Genomic DNA, 22,781 nt, shown 5'->3' with positions numbered 1-22,781 from the left:
TAAATAAATAAATAAATAAATAAATAAATAAATAAATAAATAAATAATGTGTGTTTATTCAATTTTGTTCCTAAGAGAAGTTTGTAATGTGAATATTATTATCCCCACTTTGTACAGAGAGAGTGCAGCCCTGAGGAGTTATATAATTTGTTCTTCAAATCAATGACCCAGTAACAAAGAAAAATAACAGATTTTTAAAATTTTTTATTGCAGTAACACTAATGTGTAACATTATATTGGTTTCAGTTGTATAATGGAACCTGTATAACCTATAGCATTATAATTCAACATTTGCACATACTACATTGTGATCACCGCCAAAAGACTAGTTCCTATCCTCAAATCAATCAAACAGTGGTTAAAGAGAATACAGGTATCAGGAAGTGAAAGAAAAATAACAATTGCCCAGATCATAGAAACTCCTGCCCACGTGACAGACAGACACAGAAGACGTTGGAGAGAGTCTTCAATTCCCAGGTTGCTTGCTGCTCCTGCTTCTGTAGCTCTGGGAGGACAGCACAGCTGAGGATCACCTCTTTCCAAGTGCCTTCTGAGAAGTACCAGCATTACAGCCTCTAGAAGGAAACCTTTCACTGTTGGAATTATCACCGTCTAACTTCTGCATCCATGATAGGCTTTGAAGAGAAGATAAGGTGGGGCAGTGGAGCCAGGTGAGCCAATTGTCCTTATTCTTTCCTACTCCTGATGAATCCTGAAGCTGTTACTTGCTCTTAGGTGGGCACTCCTGCTGGCAAGGTGGAGGCGGTTGCACAGGAGGGCATTTCTGCTGGCACAGCTGAGGTGGGCAGGGTTCAGGGCACTTGGGAGGTGGGCAGGGTTCAGGGCACTTGGGAGGTGGGCAGGGTTCAGGGCACTTGGGAGGGGGGCAAGGCTCAGGGCACTTAGGTGGGCACACAGGAGGTGGCTGGCAGGGCTGCTTGCACTGTTGCTGTTGATAAGACATCGTTCTGCAGTCTTAGGATCTGAAAGAAATTATATGACAATGTTCATAAAAATCAAACCAAAAACAAACCCTAGAAATATGACCATAAATTTGAGGCTACCAGAGGGGAAAGTGGAGACTAAAGAGGAGTGGGTGGGCCTCCCTGGTGGTGCAGTGGTTGAGCACTGGGTTGCGAAGCTGCCCACAGCCTCTGCAGCGCTGGTTCAATCTCTGGCCGCTGGGTGAGGGTCCCACATGGCGCACAGACCTCTCCTGCTGCCTGCTGCTCCCCTCAGCAGTGTACTTCGTCACTCTGCCTGTTCTGTTTCCAGCTCTGGCTCTGGTGAATTCTCTCACCCTCCCGCGCTTCTGACTGTACCCAGTGCTTATATAAATAAATAAATAAATCTTTAAAAATAAAATAAAGAGTAGTGGGTGCCCGCTGGACTATGGTGGGGTGCTATGGGTGCCTTGGTGGTGGATGTGGTGACATACATATGAAGAGGTGCAATCCTATGTCTCTGAATCATACACAATTTTGTAAACCAATTTTCACTCAATAAAAATATAAATAAATAAAATTTTGAAAAGGACTCCTAGAGAGTCTTTTGCTCTTTGCTCTTTGCTCATAAATTTTTTTCCAAAGAAAATATCTCTGTTTGACAGAACCAAACAATGATATTTGTATAAAAATAACACTTTCAGGCAGTGACAAAATCTGAAATCGGAACAACCTCACAAGCAATTCTTATTATTATCTCTCAGGAGGTACTAATAGGCTGATTTAGGTACAGAGCACAGGGCCAAGTTCTAATACCCTCTAAGGTATTAGTCTTTGAAATCACAGAGGAAGCTGCCCAAGAGATATAGATAAGAAAAAAAATATTTTGTCCTTTCTTCTTCATATCAGAGTTTCCCTATTCTTTTTCATGGGGGATGCCCAAGCTAGCTACCAAAACCAAATGAAAACACTTTAACATTGTGCCCAGATTCTAAGTTTCATCAAGTAAGAAGCATCAACCCAAGTTCCTAACTCTGGATCCACCAGACTTGCTGTCTCCAGATTAAAGTCAACCAAAAAATAGATAACTCAAGAATTCAGACTCACCACTTCTCCAAAGTAGAGCAGGACTCAAGGACCAGAAGGCTGCTAGTCCTGCAGCAGAGGGCTCCTTTATAAGGCTTGCTGCCCCACCCAGGGGGAGGGTTGCTGCCTAAAATTGGCCTGATTCAATCATTTCCCAACTCAAATGCAAATACATCCATAACTGGCCAGACAGGGATCTGAAAGCAGGAAATGCCCTGTTCCAGGATCTGCTCACTGACATTGCTCTTGACTCACAGAGGCCTTGCTTTAGCTCTCAGCTACAGTGACTTGTGGCAGAGGGAGAATTTAGGGGACTCTCTGGTGTTCAAAGAATTGGGGGAGACAAAGCTAGCTGCTCTGTTCTACTTTTGTTGGCTGCCATTTTGTTGTACGTGTGGGCTTGAAAAGAGTCTGCTTACCTAGCAGCTGCTACCTATTAATGCCTTTCTCTTTATCCCAACTCTTTCTTATAATTTACTTCTGCCAGAGTCCAGCTCCTACCAGGGCAGGGTTGCTGAAGAAAGAGACAGCGTCGGTGAAGGTGAAGGATGAGGGGATGTGGGAGTGAGATAGGGAAGGAATGAGGAGACACAGACACTTGATCAGGGTTCAAGTATCTCCTGCTGAGGGTCTAAGTGGGTCTTTATTTATACATCAGAAATTTTTTATTTGATCATTACATCATGCAATCATGTGATTTTACTTTTACATTGCTTGAGAATTTATTTTTGATCATCAACCAGTGCACAGCCCTCTCTTAATTTTCCCAGTCTATGATTAACTTGGTTACTTGGTTACATTAACTTGGTTACATTATTTCCCTAGGTGATGTATGTTATTCAGAAAATAGAAACAGGTGCTATACACAGTGTGATTTATGTGGTCAAGCTAAAAGATTAAGCAGGCATTGTTAAGATCGAGGGCAGCTTCCTATTTTCTGTATAGAACCAAATGGTCCCGGTACCATGGGAACAGTGTGTGGTGTGTTTCTCTTGGATCATTTTGCCTCCTGGGGCGCCTCAGGGCCCCTTGGGCCACATGGAATCTAGAAGTCTACTAGAGACAAAGAGTCATCCACTGGGATTCAGATGTCCTTGTAGCTCAGTAACCTACACCTTCAACAGAAAGCAAGATTTTTGCTCATAGGTACTCAATATGACATACTACCTACTCCGATATAATTTCTCCTGATTCACCTCTTTTTGAAGAGAAAAAGAGGTCACTACTTCAATTTTTGAAGAAAACTTAGGCATGTTCAAGTTTTCTGGCTTCCTACCCCTTTGAAATCACAGAAAACCCAATCCTATAAGCAATACTTTTCAAACAACTAATTTTATGTACATTATATTTATTAATTAAATGCATATTGTTTGACATAGAATCTACTAGTAAATTCAAGACAATATGGAATCTAGTAATTCAGTCATTAAAGTTAATTGCTTTTCATGTATAGCTTCTTAATCAATGGTAGATATTTTATTATAGTTCTAAAAGTATACTTACTTTTAGAATTTTCCCACATTGATCACAGTAGAATACATGTCAGATAAAACTGTTTCTACTTCTACTTTCTTCATCCAATTTGTCTGTGTGCTAGGAGGTAGGTGGGATGGTTAATTTACCTGTCAATTTGACAGAATGCCGAAAATAAAGCAGAGATATTTGATCCAGCATCACTCTGAGTGTTTCTGTGATGGTGTCTTTGCATGAGATTAATCCTTAAATCAGGCAACTAAGTAACTCAGATTGCCCTATCTAATGTGGATATTATATATGATGTATAATTATGACAAATATAATGGATACTAAGGGAAAAAACTAAAGTTTAGAAAACAGTGTCCTAATATGTTCTCAAATCCTAACAAAGTTTTCATTTCTGCCTTTCAGAGATCTTGCTCTCAAAAATTCTTCTATAGTCCATCCATCAGTCCTGGACTTTTTTCTTTACTATACCCTTGGGCACTAAAGCTTTTCTTTGGGCACAATGGCAAATGAAGGAGCCCAATCTGGCTTACAACACAAGCATCATGTTGCTGCAGATGGAATCTAGATGTCCTATCTAGATTAATGGAATCTAGATGTCCCATCTCAACTGCCCCCAATATCCCTGACACTACTTGTATGTGTTTGAAATTCCTTTTTCAAGAAATAAATCCCTTTTATTCCGTAAGTAAATCCCAAGTGAGTGGAACACGTGCACATTTGGAAGAGCAAAAATGTGACCCGCATAATCAAAATAAACAGGAAAATATTTGAGTGTAAAAAATTCACTAAATCAAAAATAAATATAACATTAAAATATAAATACCCTCATAAATAGAAGATGCCATAAAACATTTAGATTCACCATCCCATTTAAATTAAATGTGATTAAAAATAAGTTTAGAGAAAGGAGAGAGGATCTGTTCAGAAGTCTGAAATCTAGGGGAAAATATGAACTTAAGATGATCAAGTATTTTTCTCCCACTCTCTTTGCAGCAGTATTTAAGTCTTTAAAAGACTATAATTTTTAAAACATATTTGCAACTTTATTCTCTCTTCTCCTTTAACTCCCAAATCCCCTCTACTTGCCATATTTTCCTCTCACTCCCAGTATAGACCCCCATCCAATTTGGTACAAATCAGTCACTCAAGACATGTTTCCATGTATGTAATGATCAATCTTTTCATATCTTTCTAAACTCTTCCTGCCAACCATGGAGCTGACTAAATGTTGAGTACTGAACATTTTAAGTGATACTGAGACAGTCCCCTTGACTTGGACAAACAATCAGGAAGCTTTCCAGGAGAAATGGTTCTATAATTGGAGAAGAGCAGAGGAGGAAGTAGTGACTCTGAAACAGTCACCAGCTGAGCTTTGGAAAGCAAAGTAACAATGAAATCAACCCAATTCATAGCCTCGGTTAAGCAAGTTGGTTCCAAGAGTTGTCATTTCTCCTGTCATTAAGGAAGGGCTTTTGGCCAAGATCACCATTTACCATGACCATAGAATGACAGAGCCATCACGTCAGCACCCCGAGGCCAATCGTCCAGTGTTCCCTAACCTTTGTACCCTTTCAGCCACACTTCCAGCCAGCGAATATTGGTACTCAGTACTTGACTTAAAGGATGCTTTTTTCTGCATTCCCCTACACACAAATCCCAGAGATTGCCTGCCTTTGAACAGCAGGATCCTAAATTGTCCATAAAATACAGTATTGCTGGACTGCATTCCCTCAGGGGTTGGAAGATTCTCTAAAACTGCCTGGTGAAGCCCTGGCCCAACACTTGCAGTACCTGGTCCTGCCCAAGGCTGTGTTACATGTGGATGACCTTTAGGTGACCAGTACCTCCCAACAGGAATCCGACCTTATTACCGGCAAGGTTCTGAATCACTTGGCAGAAAAAGGATATTGAGGTTTCTAGGAACAAAACTCAGATTACCTAAAATATCTAAGCTTTAAAATTGAACAAGGAAAAGGAGCCTGCCCACAGATGGAAAGGCAGCCATCCACAATGCCCCCATCTGAACTCACAATAGCTGTAGAATCCTTGGGAATGGCAGGGCTCTATAAATTTGGATTCCCAACTTCAACCTAATAGCTAAACCTCTACATCAGGCCAAGACAGGGCTTCCCTCCTCAGGGGTAAGAACTGTGATGATACCTTCCAACAACTAAAGCATGCCCTGATAGTTCTGCCACTCTGGGATTGCCCAACCTGGCCAAATCATCTGAGCTTTACATCCATGATAGACAGGGAGTGCCCTTGGAGTCCTTATCCAGTTTCTGGTTACTGTGCCCCAGTCAGTGACCTACTTCTCCAAATAGCTCAACTGGACAGCCAAGAGCTGGCCTCTCTGACTTGGGCAATGACAACCACAATCCTTATGGAAGCAGAAAAACTTTCTTATAATTAACCTACTGCTATCTGGATACCCTGCTAGGCTACCTCCCTAAAAGGAACTAAGGGAGCAGACTGACTGACTCCAAATGCCTGTCTGGGTACAAGGCCCTGCTTATGGACAATCTAGCTTTAAGTCTGCTACTTGGGTAGATTTGCATTGTTATCAGTTCTAGTTCCTTTTTATGTTTTTTTTTTTTTATTCAAGTCACATTACATAAGTTCTAGTTCTTGGTGGGTACAAAAAACTTCAGAATATTACTTTCTAAAATAATTAATACGGGTCAGCCTGATGTGGACCAACTAGTGCAAGGGTGAAATCCTTCTTTACCCTTGTTTTGAGATCTGCTATGTTTCTGTACAAGATTCCACATTAAATCCATCACAGGTCATTACAGTAACAGATATAAATTTAATTGAATTGGAAGGGAAAGAGAATAATCATGAAATGAGGTTAAGAACCTTCCCTGTTTTTATATTATTCTTTCTTGTCCCTTTCTTGCTAGCATTAATAACAACAATAATAATATTTACTGTTATTTAAGCATCAAAAACTAACTGCTAAGAATTAATTCACATTATCACATTAATAAGATAAGATTATGATGTAGGAATTATATTTTTCACTATCGTGCTGGGGAAATTGAAATTAAGGAGGAAGAAACTTGCCCAGGAGTCACATAAATATAAGTAGTAGAAGTTGGATTTAAAACAATGAGGAAATATTCTTTGGTATACCCATTATATCAGGTCCAAATGAAACAAGATTCATGAAAAATTTTTTGTAAGAACCTAAAACTTGGATCAAAGGATCAAATGGAAAAAGGGATAATGATCACACACATGCTCACGCGTACAATTACCATTCCCTCCCACCACTCTAACAATAAGAATACTGATCAGCTACAGTAACCAAAAGCATATTTTAATGGGAACAAAAGAGAAAGAATCTTAATTTGCATTTGACCAAGAAACAAGCCCTTAATCATGATGCTGAAAGGAAGTTACATTGCTCACAGGAAGAAAATTCCCGCCTACATTATAGACAGAAGGCACAGACTAGAATTTGACCTTGCTCCTCTCCGCCTAGGAAATTTGGAATCAAGGGTGATTCTTGATCAGACAGAAGTGGAATAACCACTTCAGAAAAGTCATTTGTCAGTCCAGGAAGAGTAGGTATGAAGATTAACATGGATGGAAAAAAAAAAAAAAGACATGGACTCAGAACCCACAAATTGTGATGAAACATTTTTTCCTGTTTCATGCTCCTAAAAGTTTCAGGGGACTGAGTGTGATCTTGGATGGGCCTATTTTCTGGCAGAATGAAGGTGGCCGCCCAGCAGAGTCTTTCTGCTGGCTCTGCACAGGTGAGCAACTACAAAGGTGGGCATTTGGAAATAGACATGGTTCAGGACTCTTGAGGGGAACACAAGAGGTGGCACATATCTCAGGGAAAGGGTGTGGAAGCCAGTCATAAAGGTGTGAAGAAATCAAGCAAATCTTTGAAAATTATAAGGATAATTACACCACGAGTTTCATGAGTTCCCACTTCCCTGCCTACAGCAGCGTCCTTCTAGACTCATCTTATTGTTTGAGCTATTTCCTCTTCCTTTGTAACTGATGCAATAGGGTTTTCTTTGAGAAAACTTGCTGTGGCGCATACGTGAAAGGAGGTTCTACTGCCCCAAAGCAGTTGTCCCAAGAGAAGACAGTGTCATCTTCCTGTTTCACCTTGAGTACAGAAATCCTACCAACTTGCTTTTTAAATCATGTTCTCTACATACTCTTTAAATGCTCATGGAAAAGGGGAGATTCCTTTGTCTCTCGCTTATTTTTATTTCCCATTAATTCATCTTCTCCTGTGAACTTTAATACAATTCTCTAAAGATGAATTTATATTTAATTCAAATTATATTTAATACAATAAAATTCTCTAAAGACAAAAAATATCACTATCAGCCACTTCCATTGACTCAACAGCATTAAACAGATCAACACATTTAGGTTGAATCAAACACTTTGAAACACAAAAAGCAAGCTGTGACCCCTCCCTGTACTTCACCAGAAATCTCCCAGAGATACCATAATGGAAACCTGAACAGCCCCAGCCTGGGCACTCCAAATAGTGCACAACCCAAGTGTGATTCACCTGAAACGCCTGAAGAAGAAAGGACTTAACAGCTCCTTGGTTGCTGGAAACATCAACCTCAAGATCCTCTTCCCTGGGGCACATGCTTAGTGAGAATCATGCCTTAACTGGGGTCCTACTTGGCACTTTCAGAACCTTGTCCCAGTTTAAGAACTGGGGAGTTCTCCAATTAGCAGGCAGTAGCATAGATGACTGAATGAAGTTAACATCCCTTCTACATCCGCTAAGATCACCTGCATCATAAGCTTGTTCACTCTTTTTGAATCTTGGTCTATATGGCTGGATACCTGGCTCTACCCTGGATATCTCTCCAAGTCTCACCTGCAGCCCCTCCCTCCTCAATCCATTTCCCTTTAGTCTCAATGCTCATTTTAATGATCATGAATGAGTTTATGTGACATTGAATATATCCTCCTAAACTTTTTTTTTCTTTTTTTACAATTAATGTCATGAATAGCCTCCCACATTACTACCAGGGCCACAGTCACATTCTGCAAATAGAGCACAGATGTGCTCCCAGCTTGGCATTGTAGTTTTTATGAAGCCTGCATCACTCTGGCTCTTTGGAGCCCACCAGGACTCCAAGACATTCTGGACTTCAGGTCTCCAGGATCCACCCTTGGTCTGGTACCATAAGCAAGTTCTCCCTTAGCATTATACAAATTCTTCCTACAGAATTACTTCCAAATGAATTTGTTCCACTTCAACTTTTGAAAGGCAAATATTTTGACTTCCATCTCATCTCTGAAAAATCCCATCTTTGAAGAATCTCTTTAGGCAGTCATTCAAAGAACTAATATATTTGTTATTTTAATTATGTAAGTATTATAATAATGACAAAGTGGTTGGCAAGGAAACCAGGGGTAAGTTCAAGAAAAACTTTGTCAGGTTGATCATCATTCCATCAATGTTCTCATTCCATTCATTTGAAAGTCATTAGTTAAAAATTATTGCTAAACAGAGTGGTACCTCCCGGGTGGTACAGCGGGTTGAGAGCAGCGCTATGAAGCTGTCCACAGCCTCTGCAGTGTGGGTTTGATTACCAGCCAGCCAGGGAGATACCCACATGGAGAGGCAGACCTCTCCTGTCTCACCTGCTGCTCCCCTCAGCAGTGCCTTCAGTCCGTCTGCCTGTTCTGCTCCCTGCTCTGTCTCTGGTGAACCCTCTCACCCTCCCATGCCTCTGACCTGTACCCCAGCTCTTGTATAAATAAATAAACCTTTTTAAAAAATTATTGCTAAATTATTATTCCCAATGATTGTGTCTTTCAACATTGATCCTAATGATCACATTCCTCAAAAAATCTTAATGCCGGGCCTCCCCGGTGGCGCAGCGGTTGAGCACTGGGTTGCGAAGCTGCCCGCAGCCTCTGCAGCACCGGTTCGATCCCCGGCTGCTCCCAGGCCACCAGAGGAGGGTCCCACATGGAGTGCATACCTCTTCTGCCTCCCGCTGCTCCCCCTCAGCAGTGTGCTTCGGTCCTTCTGCCTGCTCCCCGCTCTGGCTCTGGTGAATTCTCTCACACTCCCGCGCTTCTGACTGTACGCAGTGCTTGCATAAATAAATAAAAATAAATCTTTAAAAAAAAAAAAACTTAATGCCACTTGTTTCTTAATCTGCCTTTTTACTTACACACCAGTGTGGCTGAGGGACAAGAGCTCTGGGGACACTGAGCTCCCTTGACCCAACTCAAATCCTACATGCCTCTGAGATTTTTCTCCGAAATGTCAGATGTCCCTCTAGTCCTGCCATCTCATATCTCTTCCTAGAAGGCTCGTGTCTTCCCAGGACTGTGAACAGAGTGGTACCCCAACTTCTCAACTTGCACCATCTTTATTTTCCTCCAGAATGATTACTTATGCTTTTTTTGTAATTTTAATAACTTTTCTGTTCATACATACTATAAAGAAATGTTTAATATTCCTTTAATCACTACTTAGAAAAGTGTAACTATGTGCTTTATTATTTTTCTTTTTTAATTTATCTGTATATATTTTACATCATTTTTCATTTTTTTTAAGATTTATTTATTTATGCATACCAGAACTGGGGTATAGGCCAGAGGTGCGGGGGGTGAGAAGATTCACCAGAGACAGAATGGGGAACAGAACAGTCAGACTGACTGAAATACACTGCTGAGGGGAGCAGTGGGTGAGTCAGGAGAGGTCTGCCGCACCATGTGGGTAACTCCCTGGCTAGGGATCGAACTCATGCCACAGTTGCTGTGGACAGCCTCATAGGTTGTGTCTTAACCCTTGCACCACCAAGGAGACCCCTCATTTTTCATTTTTTTACAATGTTTGCTTTCTTTTCTCAGGTGTAGTCCCCATAGAATTTCCACCACCAGTTCACCCGTGCGCCATCACCACAGTCCCCTGTGCTTTTCCCACCTTCATTTTGTCCCTTTCCTTCCCTTACCCTGTAGAATGTCTCTGATGTAGAGTTGTCTGTTTATTTTTGTTTTGTTTTGTTATGTTTTTATTGTTACTATTTTTGCCCTAATGCCTTATTTGGTTCCTTTATATTCCTCCTATAAGTGAAACCATCCAATATTTTTCTTTTTCCTTATGACTTATTTCACTGAGCATAATCCCTTCTGGTTCCATCCATTTTGCTGCAAATGGCATCAGTTTTTTTTTTTTTTTTCTTTTTTGATTGCTAAATAGTATTTCATTGTGTATATAGACCACATCTTCTTGATCCAGTGATCTATTTTTGGGCATTGGGTTGTTTTCAAGTCTTACCTACTATAAATAAGGCTGCAATAAACATAGGGGTACAGTTATTCTTTTGAATTAGTGTTTTTGTGTCCTTCTGATATATCCCTGTAGTGGAATTGCTGGTCATATGGCAGCTCCATTTTTAGTAATCTGAAGGACTTCGCACAGCTTTCCATAGTGGTTGGACCAGTTTGCTTTCCCACCAGCAGCATAGGAGAGTTCCTTTTTCAACACATCCTCTCCAACATTTGTTGTTGCTATTTTTTTTAATATGTGCCATCTTTACTGGCGTAAGGTGATATCTCATTGTGATTTTGATTTGCATTTCCCTCATTATGAGGGATGTTGAACTATATACTTTATAATAAGCAGAATCTGCCTTCCAACAGTTACAGGCTACTGGAGGGGCCAGGCAGATAACACCAGTGCTCCTAACGGTAACCAGAAGCCCTCCCACCTGCCCACCCAACATATTGGTTTACCTGCCCCCAATCTCAAATAGCTCCTGCTGCCCCTCCTCCTCTGGTCTCAGTCTACAGATTTAATCAAAGAAGAATAGTTAGGGCCAACCTTTCTCTTTTCTCATGTCCAATCAAAATGTACATCCCCAGCTTTTTATTTCCACTCCACACTGTAAAGTTTGCCTCATAAGTCAGAATCCAAGAAGTGAATGAATATTCTTTGGGAAAAGGGAAGCTTCTAAGAAGACAATGATCCATTTATAAACACTAATTCCTATTGCAGCATTTCCCAATGGTTACAGTGAGACTTGTAACAGGAGATGATCTCACACTGTAAACAATATTATCTATTTTAATCAACATTTGAAAAATTCATAAGTTGAGTTTCAAATTTGTCATGTCATATAATACAGTCTAGAATGACTATAAGTTTTTAGACAATTGATGTGAAAGTAATTTCAATGAAAACTAGTAAGTATGTAACGATGCTAACAACATGCAAAGATAAGAAAAGGGGTGTGAAATTCATTGATGTTTGGGAAACACCACCCTGAAAATATCCTCACATCTCTCCCAGAACATCCTGATGATGCCTATGTACTCAGAAACTTAGCTGCCACAGAAAGTCCACTGCAGTTTCCTATGTTATCCTAATCCGAACTCATCACTTTTGCTGGCCCTCTCTGTGTCTCCTGGTCTCTGAGGCTGTTGCATTTTTGCTGTGGGTGGTGGAAGCTCCCTACTTTGTTTGTGAAAGTGCACAGAAGGGACCTGCTACCACTGAATATCAAGCCAGATCTGCATACTCTGCATCCTAAACTCCAAAATAAGACAAGGTCCAACATGCACAAAATCTAAGTACAAGATAGTACTTTTAAGTTCACACACAGACACATGTATGACTGACTGTGGATCTAAAAAAAAGAGCAGGTTGAGCAGAGCATAAGAAGGCTGGTGCCTACCAAACAGACGGATGTGTTTTCTCTTTCCAAACTCAGGCGCCAGCTCTTCAAAGCAAATGTTTGACAGGGTCGACTTACTTAGTATTGTTCTTCCCTTTGTAACTCCCACAAACCACCACCAAGTAAGCTCTGGGAGAACAGAACTGAGACCTGGTTGATCTCTTACTAAGATAGCCACAAAATCTATAATAGCATCTGAGAAATAATAGACACTGAATAAAGATTTAGTGAATTGATTCATGAATGATATAATCTATTTTTCTCTCTTCACACTCAGGGATGAGCCCAAATGAACCTACTTGATTTAGTGAAATCATCAAAAAATCTTTCCTAGAATGCAGTTTTCCAAAAGGAAGAGAAATAGGTGCAGGACACAGCAAAGGACAAAGGTCCTCCTGTGCTATCACAGAGAGCTGTGAGCAGGGCACCCGACTGAATCATCCAGGCACCCACTCAGGGTCAAGTATCTGGCATGGTCCCTACCTGGAAACAGGAGTTGTGTGTGAAGGCAGTATGTATGAGGTCATGAACTGCCATGAATAAAGCTGCCTCTCGCTACACTTCAAGAGCAGGTATCTGCAGAGCATGTCATCACCAGCGAGTCAGTGGTTATTGGGACACAGACACTTGACACGCAAGGGCACTTTACCTAACATAAAGCGACGCCTTGTATCCTAATTAACACACCCTAAACCTAATGTCTCAAAGGAAGTCTTGACTCCACAATCCAGAATCTGAATCATTTGCCTAAATCTGAATGACAGTTTCTGAGGGACTCCAGTTTCTTAGCACACACCTCCCAAAAGGTGACAAGGAAGACATTGATGTTTCTTCAGGTGTAGTGCTCTGGGCCCTTCAAGACAGAAGTCTTATTTAGTCACTGAGGATCTATATGAACTTCTCCTCAGACACAGAGTTGGTCATGGAGCAGCTGCTGTCAAATGAAGAGCCTGTTCATGGCTACTTCCACCCCTGGCCAGTGTCGACCCTGCCACCCAGAGAACTCCTTTTCACCAGCACCTCCTCCTCAGCTAACAGCAGTTTCCTTGTGCCCAGCTGGTCTAGAAGGGAAGGCCTGCATTTGATTCATGAATGGTTAGCCCAGTCGGTGGGGGAAAGCCAAAGTGAAGGTCTCTTTCATAACCAGGCCTACTCCCGGCTGGGCCTAAAACACAGAGGTAGGAGGGTCTGTTCCTAGTGGGGAGGGGGAAACAGAATAAGCAAATCTGGATTAGAAAAACGTAACTAAATCCTCACAGTATGTTCATTGTAATGATATGTGAGGTATACAGTTGATGTATAATTAAATCATATGACAACTATAATAAAGAAATCTGGGGGGGGGGGTCTTCCTGGTGGCACAAGGGATTAAGATGCAGCACAATGAAGCTGCCCGCAGCCACTGCAGCACGAGTTCTATCCCGGGCCAGCAAGGGACATGACCCACATGGTGCAGCAGACCTCTCCTGTCTCACCCACTGCTCCCCTCAGCAGTGTATTTCAGTCAGTCTGCCTGTTCTGTTCCCCACTCTGTCTCTGGTGAATCCTCTCACCCCCAACACCTCTAGCCTGTACCCCTGTTTGATCTGTACTCCACAGATCAAAATTATTAAAACTATTTACATCTTTGCATATTTGTTTCCCTTTTTACCTACAAATAGTAATAAATTGCAATTGAATGTCCTGTTAAAGTAGTGAATTAGAATATTTTTCTTGCTATTATATCAATTTTGGTTTAATATAATTTAACAACTTTTAGGTGCAAAAGTATTTAAAATTTTTATGTATACTTGTTTAAACCTTTGTTAATTTGTGGGGTTCTCATCTACTTTTTAATGCTGCTTTTATTCATGAAACCTGTTATATCATATATTTACTTAGTTCCTCAAGCTTGTTCTTCCTCCATATACAATATTCTATTTTCCTGCTAATAACTTTTCAATAAAATTAAGATTTTATATATAAAACCAGCACCAGATATATACATATACACATCTTCTAAATAGAATTTTGCTAAATTTTCAATTGTTAATCATCTCTTATTATATGAATTTAGATTTACCAAGATTATATTTGACATTCTCAGTAACATCATTTTTTAGCTGATCTACTTTTTTTCTTATGTTATTCTCCTCCTCATTTTTTTCTTATAAATGGGTAATGTCTATGTATGTGTCCTTATATAACATTGTTCTTTCTCCAAGTCTAGAATCTATGCACTCTATTCATATTCTTTTGATAACTATCCTTTAAAATGTTACGCTAATGTATAACTTAAATTCTAAAATAAACAACATATAATCTTTGTTTACAACATAAGAACTCCAGAACACTTTTAGCACATATCACATCATTGCTCTGGGACATGGACCTTCCAGATGAGGTCCCAGTGCTTTAGGATATGCTATATGTAGTAGGGAGCAGAGACACACACAGAGGAGGCTTCCAGACTTAAACTTACAGAGAGAATCCCAGATTTTTATTTCTTGTCTGCTGTATTTTTGTTTCTGAGGTTGTAGTTTACCAACCTTTATCTTCTTGGTGAATTTTCTGAAATCTCATACTTCCATACATTTGAACCTTTCTGTGCATTAACTAAGATTTACTCTTGGAATGATAATAATTGGCATTAAAAATGTTTAAATAATTAAACATTTGAATAATTGAAAAACCATGTGGCAAAACCAGGCATCAGCCACTCAAAACTTCTGTTGAAAAATAATACAATAAACACATCTTATGCAAATTCACAACAATTTAAACAAAAACAGACTTTAACAGTTCATATCTCTAGAACAAAACAGCAATCACCATTTCCCGCCTATACTGAAATGGAAATGGTAGTCAGTGAAATAAATCAAGGAGAAAATGAAAGTTAGAATTGGACTTGAATTTTTAAAAAGATCACCATTATATACAGAAGACATATCTATATAGAAGACCAAAAATGATTTATAGATGAATTTTCAAGTGTAGTGTAAGACTTATACTTGTGGCTAGCTCTATGGTGGGCATAGGAAAGGCAATCACATTTGTGTGATCAAAAAAACAAATAGAAAATATAATACGTTAAGTGAAAACATGAATTATATATAATACTTGTTTATTTTATCGCCAGGGGTGCTATAATAAAATATCACAGACTAGGTAACCTAAATAACAGAAATTTGTTTTCTCACAGTTCTGGAAGCTAGAAGTCCAAGTCCAAGTCCACAGTTCTGGGAGGCTTGGTTTCTTCTGAAGCCTCTTCCCTCAGATTATAAATGGTCACCTTCTTTCCGAAGCCTCCCCCATCTCTCCTCTGCATGCATGCATCCTTGATGTCTCGTTTTGCATGTCTAACTTTCCTCCTTTTAGAAAGACAGTGGTCAGCTTGCATTAGGACCCCCATGCTTGCACCCTCATTTCAACTTAGTCCCCTCTATAAAGGCCTTATCTCCTATACAGTCACATTCTGAGGTTAGATTTGGGGTCTCAACATATGAATTTGTGGGGGTGACAGCATTTGGGCCACAATAACCTATAAAAATAAAAAATGTATATCAGCCAGAGATGCCAGAACAAGTGCACATTCACATGCAAAAAACAATCTAGGCATTGACTTTTATACCTTTCATAAAACTTAACTGGAAATGAACCATAAACCTACATATTAAATGCAAAACTCTAAAACTTATAGGAGATAATATAGAAAATCTAGGTGTCCTTGGACTTGGCACTGCATTGCTAGATACAGCATTAAAAGCATGATTCATGAAAGAAAAATGGAAAATTAGACCTCATTAAAATTAAAAACAGCTGCTCCACAGAAGGCTGTTAAGAGAATGAGACAAGTTACAGATGAAAAGAAAATATTTTCATTTTTCTTACAAAGGACTTGTATCTAAAATAAACAAAGACCCCCTTAAAGTCTACAACAATAAAATAGCCCCAAGGTGGAGGATTATGGTTGCTCTGGTAGTGGGTGTGGTGTGGTGACATACACCTAAAGAAGTATGATCCTGTACCCCTAAATTATATAAGGTGTTGTAAACCATTGTTATCCTAATAAAAATTAATGCAATTTAAAAAATGAAAACAACCCAATTAAAAAGTGAGTAAAAGTCCTTCATCAACACTTCATTAGACTTCTCTACAAATGGTGACAAGCATATAAAATGATGCTAAATACTATGTGTCATTAGGGACTGCAAATTACAGCAAAAACGACAAATGATTATACATCTGTTGGAATGGCTGACGTGCAGACATTCACACAGGAAATGTTGGTGAGTCTGTGCAGCTACAAGAAGTTTTGTCCTTGCTGGAGGGAATGCAAGATGGTGCAGCCACTTCAGAAGACGTCTAACAAGTTTCCTAAAAAGCTATCATAGTCTAGCATACGATCCAACAATTGTGCTTCTAAGCATTTACCCAAATGAGTTAAAAACTTTCATGTGCAGGAAACCTACCACAAATGTTTATAGCAGCTTTATTGAAAACTGTCAAAAGTTGGAAGCACCCAACATGTTCTTTGAGCTATGAATGAATATGCAAACTGTGTTCTATCCAGACAGTGGAATAGTCTTCGGTGATTACAGACGTTCTATCCCCCTCACTGCTTCTAGAACTTGACTATGAAGGCTACCTCCACAACAGAGCTTAGTTCAAGGTGGAAGAACCTGAGAAATTTGGGTGCTGAGAGCAGGCGCGTGGCAGGAGGGCGTGCATGCATGCATGCATGCATGAAGAGGAATAGAAATGTGAGCGACTTAAGTTCCTTCGTTCACAATGGCTATTAATCATCCTTTCTTGGAGGCTACATTAACACTAATTATATTGTGGGAACTACCGTTTATTGAAAGTTTGCTGTGTACCAGGCAATATGCTAGATTTATTATACACATCATCCCATTTAATATGGTGAATAAAAGAAAATTAGACTTGAGCCACAACAATATAAAGAGATTCACAGCATCAATTGGTGATTTCATCCACTTTCCAAAAACCCACTACTTGGAGTCATTCATACAGACTCACTTAACTATACGCTGCAGCAGCATTCTTTCAAGGCTGTGGACCTCAGGAGGGCGAGTTTTGTGAGCTGAAAACATAGATTTGATACTTGAAGATGAATTGTTTAAATTTCCCTTCTAGGTGGGATAATTGACAAACATATCAATTAGCTCTTAGTAGTAAACTTCCACATTTGCCCAATGAACTTTTAAACTTTATTTTCTATGCACTTTTTTAAATTTAAGGGATAGCTTAATTCATAAACTGTCAAGTTTATTGCAGCGACAACCAAAAAACACTACTAAATAACCAATTATATTTTTAGGCTATAATGTTGCAGACATAATATATTGGAATATTCTCCATAAGCAATGACATGTGATGGGCAGAACTTAGTTGATATAAAATTTGCACATAATATTCCCATTATACTTAAACAAAAGCCCAAACCCTCTCCCAGTTCAAAATTTCTCTGTGTGATCTGGCACCTGAAAGGTCAGTTGCAGCTTGGGGTTTCTGGGAGAGCACCAGTAGATATGCCTTCACCGAATAGATCCCTCTCTCAAATACCAAACTAACCTTACACATTAAGGAACTAGAAAAATGAAACTAAAAACCACTAGAAAGAAGAAAATCTAATCATGAACATTAGAGCAGAAATAAACAAAATATAATAAAAAAAGATAGTACAAAAGATCAGTGAAGCTAAGAGCTAATTCTTCAAAAAATAAGCAAACTTCTAGGTAAGCTTACGAAGAAGGAAAAAAACAGAAAATTCTAATTAAAAAAATCAGAATTTTAAGAAAAGTTACAGCAAACACCACAGAAAAGCAGATTATAAGAGACTATCATGGGGCTTCCCCGGTGGTGCAGCGGTTGAGCACTGGGTTGCAAAGCTGCCCGCACAGCCTCTGCAGTGCCAGTTCAATCCCTGGCTCTGGAGGAGGGTCCCACATGGTGCGCAGACCTCTCCTGCAGCCCGCTGCTCCCCTCAGTAGTGTACTTTTGTCCTTCTGCCTGTTCTGCTCCCTGCTCTGGCTCTGGTGAATTCTCTCACCCTCCCGCGCTTCTGACTGTACCCAGTGCTTGTATGAATAAATAAAATAAATCTTTTTAAAAAATACTATTAAAAAAAAGAAAGACTATTATGAACATCTTTAACCAACAAATTGGAAAATTTAGAACAAGTGCACAAATTCTTAGAATATCCTCTCGAGACTGAATCTGGAAGAAACAGAAAATTTGAACAGACCAATTACAAACAAGGAAATTGAAACAGTAATCAAAAGTCTCCCAAAAAAATAGACAAAGCCCAAGACCAGAGGGTTTCAGTACTATGTTCTACTTAACCTTCAGCGATGAGTGACTATCCTTTTCATACTCTTTCAAGTACATTTTATAATGTCAACATTACCCTGATACCAAAGGCAGATAAGGATATTGCAAAAAAAGAAAACTACAAACCAATAACCCTGATGAACATAGATGCAAAAATCCTCAACAGGGCCTCCCTGGTGGCACAAGGAGTTAAGAAGCAGCCTATGAAGCTGTCCGCAGCCCCTGCAGCTCGAGTTCGATCCCCAGGCAGGGAACTGCCTACCTGGTGCAGCAGACCTCTCCTGCCTCACCCACTGCTCGCCTCAACAGTGTATTTCAGGCCATCTGCCTGTTCTATTCCCCTCTCTGCCTCTGGTGAATGCTCTCACCCTCCATACCTCTGGCCTGTACCCTGTACTTGTATGTGTAAATAAATATTTTTTTTAAAAAATCCTCAACAAAAATCTTAATAAACATCATTATTTGGTAGCATTAGATACTTCTTTTATTTCTTCCCTTTAATCTATAATAAGTAAATTGTATCTCAAGAGAGATTTCTCTGTTCATCATGTTAGGGACTGAGAGAGATTCACAAATCTGTATGTCTAGAGATGGGTAGACTGTGGAAGTAGAAGAACTACGGTAGCAGAGAGTTGGGTCATCAGCCTAATCTGTGGCCTGACAGGTCACTCTGGTGAGGGGAGGACAGAGACAATATGAGTGTCAACCCAAGAAGCTCTCTGCTACCTTCTTTCTCTCTAGTCTCCGCAATACTAGTTACTTTTATGTTGATTTTCTTAATAGAGTTGGATAGTTTTTGGAAAATTTCTTCATTAAAAAAATCTTGAGCTCAACCCAAGTAAATCTCAAGGTAGTAGAAACAAGACATATCACAAAGGCCAGGTGTTGGCAAGAAGGGCAGAAGCAAAAACATATGTAACTATAACTCCCCCTCCCTTCCTTGCTGCCATATTAGTACAAGTGCTCCAAAACAAACAGACTTGACTCACTTGGAGAACCCCAAAGGAAAAGATGCAGCAGTGAGCTTAAGCCAGGCCTTCTCCCACCCACCCATGGCAGTGACTATTGTCCTTCCTGTCCTCTTTAACCCTCTCACTACAGCAGCAGAAACTGAATATGGTGGCTGCCCACACCATCCCCAGAAAACCAGTAGTAATGCCCACAGATTTAGCAAAAATGACAGCAACAGCAAGCAGTGACCAAAAACTAAAACAACTGAAACCATAGTGCCACCTAATGGAGAAAAAGAAAGTCATTGTATAACTAAGCTATTGAATTGGCAAACAAAACTTGACCAAAAAGAAAAGAAAAGTATGTCAGATGTGCAGACGAGTAATATTCCATCGATTAACATGAAAAATCAAAGTAACCCGGCATCACAAAGAGTGGAAAATTTTCCAGAGACCAAACTTAAAGACACAAAAGATTGTGATCTAACAGAGAATACAAAATATATTTATGAATAAAACTCAGTGAGGTACAAAAAATTCAGAAAGGTAATTCAGTGAGCTTAGGAGACAAATTGAAGAACAGGAAGAAGGAATACTGAAAGTTTCTCCAAAGAGAATGAAATTCTAAAAAATAATCAAAGAAATTCTGGGCCTGAAAAACTAAATAAATGAGAAAATGAATGCAATCAAAAGCATAGAAAAGGATACAGAATGTATGGAAAAGACATTTAGTGAGCTCAAAAAAATAGAAATCTAGAAATAATTCAAGCAGAAGAAACAAGATTTTTTTAATGAAGCCATTTTACAGAAACTATCCAACTCCATTAAGAAAAGCAACATAAAAGTAACTAGTATTTTTTTAATTTTTTTTTTTTAAGATTTATTTATTTATTTATATTTATACAAGCACTGGGTACAGTCAGAAGCGCGGGAGGGTGAGAGAATTCACCAGAGCCAGAGCAGGGAGCAGAGCAGGCATTGACGTGAGAGAATTCACCAGAGCAGAGCAGGCATTGACAAAGTGACGAAGTACACAGCCATGTGGGACCCTCGCCCGGTGGCTGGGGATCGAACCGGCGCTGCAGGCGCTGCAGAGGCTGCAGAGGCTGCAGAGGCTGAGGGCAGCTTCGCAACCCAGCGCTCAACCGCTGCGCCAAGGGGAGGCCCAAAAGTAACTAGTATTACAGAAAGTAGAGAGAGAGAACGTAGCAGCAAGCTTATTTTAAAAAATAACAACTAAGAACTGGGGAAGTTCATGAAACTAACAGAACACCTAATTATCTAAACACAAAGAGACCTACACCAGGACACAATAATAAAATTGTGGAAAGCCAAGGATAAAGAAAGAATATTAAGGTTTGCATGGCAAAGGGGGGTTGCAGGGGGAGGGGACCTATAACTTATACAGGTACTTGTCCCATCAGGATATCATAAGATTTCTTTGCAGAAACTCTATAGACCAAGAGAGAGTGGAATAACATTTTCAAAATACTGAAAGATAAAAGCTAACCAGCCAAGAATACTCTATCTAGCGAAGTTACCCCTCAGATACAAAGGCTTTCTCAGACAAAGCTGAAAAAGTTCACCTTAAGAAGTTGAAAGGAACTCTTCTATTTGAATAAAAGATGAAAATAAACAAAAAATTAAGCCGGGTGATAAACAGAACCAGAAAGTTACAACTCTATCTCAGGACATGGTATTAAACACTTAATTATAGCATAAAGGTTAAAGGGAAAGAAACATTAAAAATATAGATATTTTAACGTGGTAATGAATTCCTTGTTAAAAAAAAAAAAAAGGTATAATTTGTGAGAGTAAAAACATAAAGGAGAGGATGAAAAAATATCACCTGTGTGGGCAAATGAAGATGAGATTATGTCAGCAAAAAAAAAAAAAAAAAAAAAAAGAGGACTATTTGAGCTATAATATATTCAACCACAAAACAAATCTGGAGCAGAGACAGAAAGCATCTAAAAAGAGAAAACACCATGGAAGTCCACCTAAATAAAATGGCAGATAGAAACAAGAGGAAAGAAACAGTGGAGATATAGAACCAGGAAACAAAATAAAAAATGGCGGTGGCACTGCCTCATGTATCAATAATCACTCAAAACATAAATGGATTGAAGTCATCAATGATAAAGCAGAGTGAGTGGATGGATTAAATAACAAAACCCAGCCATTTACTATGAAGTAGATCTCTGGGACCTATTTCCGTTCTAAAGACAAACAAAGGCTCAAAGTGAATGAGTGAGGAAAAAACTCGAAGCAAGTGGTAACCCAAAGAAAGCAGGAACAGCTCTACTCATATCAGATTAAAATAGACTTCTGCCAAAAAAATGTTTCAACAGGTAAAGATGGACATTATATGATGATAAAGGGGTCAATCATTAAGAAAATATAGTGCTCATTAATATATTTGCACTGAACATAGGAGCACCAAAATATATAAAGCAAATATTAACAGACATAAAAAGAAACAGTGACAGCAACATAATAGTAGGGGAATTTAGCACTTACTTCAATGGATAGATCATCCAGACAGAAAATAACAAGGAAAGAATGCCCTCAATTGACACATTAGAACTGATGGACAAAATAGACACATACACAACATTGTACCCAGAAGCAACAGAATACATTATTCTTAAGTGTACATGGAATATTCTTAAGGGTAGACTATAAGCTGAGATACAAAACAAGTCTCAATAAATGTACAAAGACTGAAATCATATCAGGCATCTTTTCTGACCACAGTGGTATGAAACTGGAAATTAACTACAAGAAGAAAACTAGAAAAATCACAAACATGTAGAGATTAAACAGCATGCTACTGAACAACTATTAAGTCATTGAGGAAATAAAAGAAGATATTTTTAAATACCTGGAGACATAGGTAAGTGAAGATCGGAGGTAGGAGACCTCTGGATGCAGTAAAAGTGGAACTAAAAGAGAAGTTTATAGTAATATAGGCCTGCATAAAAAGTAAGAAAAATCTCAAACAATCTTCCCTTACATGTAAATAAAGAACAAATGAAGACAAAAAGCAGTTGGTGAAATCTGAGCAAGTTTAACCTCTCTGAACATCGGGAAAATGACAACCAAAGTAATTATCACATATTTCATGAGGTGTAGATAAGAAGGCTTTTGTAAAAATTAGGGTAATATACCTTAAAGTTTCAAATCTTAAAAATTAAAAATAGGGCCTCCCCGGTGGCGCAGCGGTTGAGCGCTGGGTTGCGAAACTGCCCGCAGCCTGTGCAGCGCCAGTTCGATCCCCGGCTGCTCCCCGG

General features: G+C 39.3%; 1 protein-coding gene across 1 annotated transcript; it reads right to left on the bottom strand.

Moving 5' to 3' along the window:
* Positions 1–275: 275 nt before the first annotated feature.
* LOC119236637 (small proline-rich protein 2E) lies at positions 276–976 on the bottom strand. The gene has a single exon (XM_037500584.2). It carries the CDS (start codon positions 962–964, stop codon positions 722–724), a length of 243 nt encoding a protein of 80 aa, XP_037356481.1. The 5' UTR covers positions 965–976; the 3' UTR covers positions 276–721.
* Positions 977–22,781: the final 21,805 nt, after the last annotated feature.

This window comes from Talpa occidentalis, unplaced genomic scaffold (genome assembly GCF_014898055.3).
Source record: "Talpa occidentalis isolate TD23 unplaced genomic scaffold, MPIMG_talOcc4v2.1 talOcc4.9, whole genome shotgun sequence".
NCBI lineage: Eukaryota > Metazoa > Chordata > Mammalia > Eulipotyphla > Talpidae > Talpa > Talpa occidentalis.
This window is presented reverse-complemented; position numbering and strand designations above follow the sequence as displayed.